Here is an 8048-nt window from a genome sequence, read left to right on the forward strand (position 1 = left end):
TAGATTTGTAAAATGTGTCGTGTTTTTCTTGATACCAGAAATAACAGGTGATTTGTTTTTTTACTTTGGAAAGCTGATAACATTTCAGAAAAATGCTTGAGAATTGTTTCAGGGCAGTTTTTTTATTGGTTTTTGAAAGTGTGTTCAAACACACCAGGGTCAGATTTATAGAACATTTGCAAACTTTAGTGGAACGTTTTTTCTTAAGTTTCAGAATATAAATATATACAACAAATGAAATCTAGCATTTATCTTACCTCCAATCTGAGATTGGTTCTTACAGGACATACAAGTCCAAATTTCCTTGGAATACAACTGACAATGGCAGTCACTGGACAGAACTCAAAAACTTTCATTAGAGAGGCAGGAGTCCAGGAAACTTGTCCAAGATGTTCTTTTGTCAGTGAAGGGCACAAACTAAACATCCTAAAATATAAGACTGTCATGTATGTTGACTGTGACATGTAAAAGGTATTCACCTCTACTGGCTTGGTGACCTTGGCAGGCAAGACCAGTGACACAGATGTATTACAGAAAAAGATCTATTGCATAAACATGCTTCAACTACATATTCAAAGACAGGACAAAATGGGACTGAAAGACAAAACAGAGTAGCCAAAATATCTATGATTTAAATAAATTAAATCCATCAGATATATAAAAGCATACATGTACTAAGCCATTTTTACAGTTGCTTCACAAGGGAAAGGCAAATGACGTAGCATAAAAAGATAAAGGGTATAAAATGAGAAGGCATACAAAACAATACTCAGAAACACTGACTGACTTCAGTCCATAAACAGCAAAGGTTGAAAAGGTGACCTAGAAAATCCTGATTGGATCCCCGTCCCATTTTAAAGGGAGGTGGACCTCATTACAAAGGTATAGTCCTTCATGGATTTTAACAGCAGCAGCCTGGAAAGATGAGCTATCCAAAAAATCTTGCTTGAAGGGGGAAAAAGGATCCATCAGGATCAGTTGCGCTGGCATCATTGGCTGCTGAGGATCTCAAGGTGTCTTGGACTCTTCTTTTGGCCTAGAAGGGACCAGGTAAAAGATTGAATTAGCACTCCTATCAAGGCACTACCGAAACCAGTGGATCCTAATCTTTATTCCTTAGGGCCCCCCTACTAGTATCTATGAGAAGCTAAGCTCCCCAGGAGTCACTTGGAGAAATCAAACATCAATTTTTAACTATCCATTATTATGATGCCATATTAGGACAGCTATAGGGGAAAAATAGTAAAGAGGATCTAGAGATTTTCAAGGAAAAAAAGTTAAATAAAAGAAAAAAAAATATTTTTCAACTTGAAATGTCATAAATGTCATGTACCAAAATCTTTGAATTTTTTGGACTATAAAGTTGAAGTCAAACCACTGTTAAGTTTGGTTTCTTGTAATTCTGACTGTTCACTGCTGTAAATTTATGATGTTAAAAACTAGAAATTTATGAGTTTCTGATTTAAGAGTTTTTGACCTTAAACACTAAGTAGTTCTAAAACATTCTGAGTTAAAAAGTCTTAAATCCTGAGTTTCAACAAATTAACGGAATAAACAAATCCTCTTAATTTTTAATTCTGCTAGGGTGGCGCTAATACACAATATGTTTCAGATCTTTTTGCACATCTAATTTTGACACATCAGAGCAGATAGGGTCCTGTGCCCCCTCTGAAATCTTTGGCATCCCTCCAGAGGTTCCCAGACCCCAGATTAGGAACCACTGACCTAAACAACACAATTCTATAATGTGATATATTTTCTTACTTTGACGTGTCCATTTTCTCCTCTTCTGGCACCTTCTCCTCCTCTTTTACTTCTAAAAGAAACAAAAAACATAATCACAGCTTTCATAAAAAGAAAGCTTCTGCTTCTTATGGGATGATAAACAGCAACTTATAGTTTTAACTCAACCAAATTCGATGAGTAAATAAGCCGTCTTTTCTACGGGGATAAAACTGAGAGATAAATAAGAGGTAAAAAATGAAAAAAAGTGTATAGATACCTTTTGTTTCCTCCTCACCTTTCTTCTCCTTTTCTTCTCCCTCCTTCTCCCCCTCAGTCTTGGCCCGCTTGGCTTTCTTGAAGCTAGCTGCATTTCTACGACCACCTTCACCTTCATCCTCTGAGTCAGAGAACTCCTCCTCGCATGCTATCCTCTTGTCATGAGCACGGACTGAGCAGTAACAGAGGACAAGGTTTGATTAGAATATGCAGCTCTACTGTTTCAGGGGTTAAAATGAAAAGGACTATGTAAAGTGTTCCTACTGGATATGCGTTTATTGGGGTCATCCTCCTCCTCGTCACCGCTGTCCTCCTGCACAGCATCCTCAGGGATGGCCTGCATCTGGACTCCAGGAGCATGGGGCAGCATGCGCAAGTTCTCAAACAAGCGCTGCCTAAAGGACAGAATGCAGGATGAACATACTGACCAAATTCTTAACGTCTCAAATCAACATACAGAACCTGTGAGAGTTGTTCACTATGAACAGACTGACTTAGTTGATGCAAATAAACTTTTCAAAACACATATTAGACAAAAAAAAATCATGGGACATCTCATGCACTCACTTGATCTTCTCCAGGTAGTCAGTGGTGTTCTGATTGGTCATGTTTGAGGGGCTGATGTGCAGCTTGAAGTCTGGTCCAAAATACTCAAAGTAGTCATTGTAAGGGAGCTCTGCCAGGTTACAAAGTGAGAATTCGTACACTCAGTCTACTTCATTTTTAAAGATAAATAAACATGAAGTAATTTACTAGTTTTTATGATGTGGCTACAGATTGTTCTAGATTATTTTACTCTCATTTCAAGCTTGAAATTGCTCAATCACGCTGGTTGTTTTCAATGCAGCACAGGTCTACACTCACCATTGGGAATGGAGGTATCTAGGGCTACAGCGGTCTCATACGTCCAGCAGCGTGCCACGTTGCGGATGGTGTAGCCTCCTCCACCGAGCATTAGCAGTGGCAGATTGAAACTCTTCATGTACTCCACACACTTAGCGTGACCTGAGAAACAGTATGGGAAAAATCAAACACGTTTCACAGGCCAGTTGTTGACCTCTTTGCTTGCAGTGTTACCGGGGGAGACAGTCATTTTAGGAACTTACCTTTGATGGTGAGGTTAAAGCAACCAAGCCTGTCTCCTGACAGAGAGTCAGCTCCACACTGCAAAACCACTGCACTGGGCTGGTACATCTCCATCACCTTGGCCATTATCTACACAAAAATATAAGATTCATTAACTCAGTTAAAGGCTTCTTCACAGAAAGGGAGATCTTAACTTTCAAAAAACAAACATGACAGTCGTTGAACAAGTATTCTTGTACTCACAGGTTTGAATATGGCTTCGTAGGACTCATCATCAATCCCATCTCTCAGTGGGTAATTCACAGCATAGTATTTCCCTTTTCCAGCACCAATGTCCTACAAAGAAAGAGACAAAAGTCAGTTTACAGTATAAGATAAATGAAGTTTTATCTGTTTAATAACCTCAAGACTTACCCTCAGGTCACCTGTGCCAGGAAAGTACTCTCCATACTTGTGGAAGGAAACCGTCATAACACGGTCTGTGGTGTAGAAAGCCTCCTCCACACCATCTCCGTGGTGGATATCAATATCTATGTACAGAACTCGCTGGTGGTATCTGGCAGGAGAGAAAAGTTCATTTTAGTCTAAAGACTTTTTTTTTTACAAAATGAGATATGGTTTATGATATCACTCTACAGCAACTACACCGAGAATCACCCCTTCAAGATAAAACATACTTGAGTGACTATAATGGGGCTTTTCTACTCACTTCAGTAACTCCAGGATGGCCAGTACAATGTCATTGACATAGCAAAAGCCTGAGGCCTCAGACTTCTTGGCATGATGCAGGCCTCCAGCCCAGTTGATAGCGATGTCCGTCTGCTGTTTGTTCAACTTCACTGCACCAGCTGCAGCAAAACAAGGTAGAGAGCGTTAATAACCACAGCTTAATCAAACAAGGTCTCAGTTTGTAACAGATTTATCGAGCAAAGATGGCAGATGGGGGAGAAATGATCTAACAGTTTTATTCCAAACATCCTAGTTTTATTTTGGATACTTGCATTATTTCACCTTTCACACAGAAACAAACTTAATTCACAAAAAATCTGGGTTTCTGGGTAACAGCCTGAAGTTGTCTGTTGTAGTTTTCAACAGGTCTCAGACATCTACCTAGGAATCCCAGTCCATTCTTCTTTGGTGAATCTATCCAGCTCCTCCAGATTTGATGGTCTTCTTGCATGGACCTTGGTCTTCAGTTCTCCCAACAGATTTTCAATGGTATTCAAGTCATGACTTTGTGCAGTCCAGTCTATAATGTTCACTTTGGTCTTCTGGAGGTAGTTCACCAGGAGTCACATATGTTGTGGGTTGTTATGGCATAAGACAAAGTGACGACCCAGACGTAGTTTTGCTGCTGACCTACTTGAGGTTTTCTTTCAGAATCTTCACATATCCCTCTCTCTTCATGAGTCCTTCCACTTACAAGATTTCCAGTTACTCCCACCACTATGTTTCCCTGTGGGGGTGGTGTGCTTTGGGTGATCCACCTCTCTCTTCTTTCTCCAAAACTAAGCAACATCTCTATGGCCGAAGAGCTCTAGTTTGGTCTCATCTGTCCAAAGGACATGCTTCCTGTATGCATAATCTTTCTCCAGGCTGTTCTTAGTATACTTCAGTCTGGCTTGAAGGTGTCTCCTCTGCAGAAGTGGACTTTTTCTTGGTCTGCTACCTCTTAGTCCATTCCAGTTCAGGACTCTAGTGATCATCTTCAATGAGACAACAAATCCTGACTTGGCTAAATCATTCACTAGTGTCTTGGCAGATGTTCTGGAGTCTTTAGACACATCTCTCACTAGTTTTCTTCCCAGATTCTTTGAAATCTTCCTCTTCCTACCTCTGCCAGACTTGTTCTGTAATGTGTTGCTCTCTTTGAATTCCTTGATGATACTTAAGGCAGTGATATCCTTTTTCTGCTTTGTGAGCATCATCAATCTTTTTTTTTCCAAGCCTAAACTGATTTCTTTTATTTATGCCATGATGCTTTATGCAGTGACAGCTCAAACCCTTACTGAAGTTTTTATACTGTGAGTAAATTGGAAAACAACCCTCAGTTTTAACTTGATTTTACAAACTTTAAGCATTACAAAGTTAATGTGCATTGCACAACAGTGCAACAAAAACATCAGTGCTAAAGGGGGCTTTCTACCTCGGAAGTTTTTGGCTTTAGTGAAATACTTTTGTATCTGTGTGCAAAATCAAGTAACATGAGCATCCAATAAAACTAGGAAGCTGTGTTACTATGTCCCTGCTCTGTTCAACAGCACTTAGGAAATACTTGGATACATTTCCATAGGGGAGATAGTAATTTCATCCTCATATATAGTGTCCAAAACACGAGTTGTAATTCTTACCGATAGAGCCTCCTCCTGAGAGCTGGCAGAACTCGAACAAGCCATCAAACACTGGACAGTCCTCTCCCACATTAACTGTAAATCAATGTAGAAAATAAACTCTATGTTACTCTCTTCATGACAAGTTTAATCAATGGAAAGTAACACAATACTTCCAGTACATAGTCAAGCTCTTTTTCCATACTCACATCTCTGCATTTGTTTACTGTACTCGGACATGTTGTCTGGTCGGATTGACCGGAGGAATTTAATGTAATCATCACTGTGATACTTGGTCATCTCCTCTCCGCTAGCTTTGTGTGGACGCTGAAAACAGGGCATGCTTATTTCAGAAAAACCCCAGGAAAGCCAATAAGATCAGTAAGGGTAAAGAACTGTAGTGAGACTTCACTTACATAGATCTCCATCTTTCTGTACAGGCCATAATTGAGCAACAGGTTGTGAGTCATGCGGATTCGGTGGGGCTTCATGGGATGCCCTTGACCATAGTAATAATTTCCAACATCACCTGGAATAAAAAAATAAAACACAACAGGTTGTACTGATTAATGATTTTATTTACTCTTATTAATGCAACACGAGTAAATGAAAATAAAAGCCAAACTGCACGAATCATGCACTTTAAATTGAGTGAATAAATGAAACAATAATGAATGCATGTTGTGATGCTGCAAACGGAGCTGTAGGTTAACCTAAACATACGGAAATAAAATCTTCTGTATGAAACTCTGCAAAGTACTGATGCACACGTTCAGGAGGGGGCTTTCCACACACATCTATAATCATCGATCAAATTTCAGTATTTTAAGCCTATTAACCCGGCATCACAGGGTGCTGAGAGAGTCTATTTGAATGCTAGCTTAGTGTTAGCGTTAATTGTGGCGACAATGAAGAACTCGTATCCCCTTTGTTAGCGCCCTGGCTAGTCACCTTAACTCATCTTGTTTGAGTGGTTCTGTCTGGCAGATAGACGCATAAAATGACTCTTTAAGCAAAACCAGCACATTAAAAAAGATAAAGATCACGTTTTGGGGCCATTAATACTCGGCATGGACTTAGCAACACGGCATTAGTCTAAGATGAAGACAGCCGCCTGCGACTTAAGCTAGCTATGTTAGCTAACGTGCCAGGTTAGCAGGAGGTGAAATAAACTGCAACCTTTGTTGCTGCAAAATTGGCGGTTTTCATTCAATAGCGCATCCACTGGCTGCCTAACAGCTATATAAGACACTCACCGTCATAGTAGTAGCAAACTTTTTTCTTTGTTCCTTGGGAAGTAAGCGCCATTTTAGTGCTCTTTGGCTGGCTTCACCGCACACCGCAGGAGACAACAGCGACAAGAGGCGGATAGTTTGTACCACGGCCAATCAATAGGATGTAATGTTAGCTGCTTTTCAACAAGGGGCGCCAGAGTACAGCCGTTTACTGTTGGTGTGTGCTGCAATTGTTCGACACAAGTCAGTGTTTTAACAGATTATTTCCGCATTTTAATGAATAAACTACTGGCTCTGCAGCGAGACTCCTTATCTGTGAGCGTGATTTTAAAGCAAAGTGTCAGCAGCACTGAAGGGCCCCCGCATCCGGGTACAAACCAACAGTTATAGTAGGTAAGTCATTTGGCCCCATCATCAACCACGCCGTAGTTTAAAATTGAGAGGAAGACGGTTGACTTCCTGTTGGTTCTAAGGTATGGGTCCAAGAGGCTTTTCTGTAGGTTTTTATGACAGTATTCACTCCCCCTTCACTTTTTTCAATTTTGTCATGTTGCAGGAAGATGCTGAAGTAGAAAAAAACACACTTTTATTCTTATTAATTTAACTCAGTACCCCATAATGAACTGAAAACCTAATTTTAGAATTTTGTGAAATTTTATTAAACAAGAAAGAAAGAAATATCACATTTACATAAGTATACGGACCCTTTGCAAAAAAAAACTGACGCTTTGGATGTTTCTACACCTTGATTTACCTGTGGTAAATTGAATTGATTGGACATGATTTAAAAAGGCAAACACCTCCCTAGCGAAGTCTCACAGCTGACAATGAATGTCAGAGCAAAACTAAGCCACAAGGTCAAGATAACTGCCTGCAGTGCTCAGAGACAGGATTGTTGCAAGGTGCAGATCTAGGGAAGGCTACAGTTTTTTTCTGGCACTGAAGGTTCCCAAAATTACAATGGCCACCATAATTCTTAATCGGAAGAAGTTTGTTACAACCAGGACTCTTCCAAGAGCTGGTCGCCCAGCTAAACTGAGCAATCAGAGAGTAGCCTTAGTAAGAAAGGTGACCGAGAACCTGATGGTCACTGTGAGTGAGTTCCAGAGATCCTGTGTGGAGATGAGACAAAGTTCTAGACGGACAACCATCACTGCGGCCCTCCACCAATCAAGCAAGGTGGCTAGACAGTAGCCTCTCTTCAGTGCAAAACACACACAAAAAAAACACTTAGCTTTCATGTGGAGTTTTTTGGCAAACTCCAAGCAGGCTTTTGGTGCTGATTGACACAAGCACTATGGAGTTACATGGCATTATTGCTGTATTTTGACTGTAAAAAGTACCAAAAAGTAGTCAAAGTTTGGGCTCAGATTACAGCCCTGCCCTATGGTGAAAA

At 40.2% G+C, this 8048-nt stretch overlaps 1 protein-coding gene across 2 annotated transcripts; it reads right to left on the reverse strand.

Annotated features, from left to right (window-relative positions):
• Positions 1–102: 102 nt before the first annotated feature.
• Positions 103–6821, reverse strand: LOC121526747 (probable histone deacetylase 1-B). 2 transcript variants are annotated; one of them, XM_041813459.1, is made up of 14 exons: positions 6674–6821; positions 5834–5946; positions 5627–5744; positions 5439–5513; positions 3797–3935; positions 3502–3643; positions 3331–3423; positions 3108–3216; positions 2866–3006; positions 2569–2677; positions 2266–2396; positions 2021–2173; positions 1765–1816; positions 103–1036 (listed from the first exon to the last, which is right to left on the reverse strand). In XM_041813459.1, exons 1-14 carry the CDS (start codon positions 6723–6725, stop codon positions 1009–1011), a joined length of 1455 nt encoding a protein of 484 aa, XP_041669393.1. In that variant the 5' UTR covers positions 6726–6821; the 3' UTR covers positions 103–1008. The 2 variants fall into 2 exon arrangements, with proteins under 2 accessions (XP_041669393.1, XP_041669391.1); XM_041813457.1 differs by having other exon boundaries at positions 2003–2173.
• Positions 6822–8048: the final 1227 nt, after the last annotated feature.

Source organism: Cheilinus undulatus, linkage group 18 (assembly GCF_018320785.1).
Source record: "Cheilinus undulatus linkage group 18, ASM1832078v1, whole genome shotgun sequence".
Lineage (NCBI taxonomy): Eukaryota > Metazoa > Chordata > Actinopteri > Labriformes > Labridae > Cheilinus > Cheilinus undulatus.

Coding starts and splice junctions, on each gene's coding strand:
- LOC121526747 (XM_041813457.1), bottom strand. CDS start 6,725: ATGGCGCTTACTTCCCAAGGAACAAAGAAAAAAGTTTGCTACTACTAT. Junction 5,947..6,673: donor AGTTTGCTACTACTATGACG/GTGAGTGTCTTA, acceptor TTTTTATTCCAG/GTGATGTTGGAAATTATTAC. Junction 3,936..5,438: donor CTCAGGAGGAGGCTCTATCG/GTAAGAATTACA, acceptor GTTTTGCTGCAG/CTGGTGCAGTGAAGTTGAAC.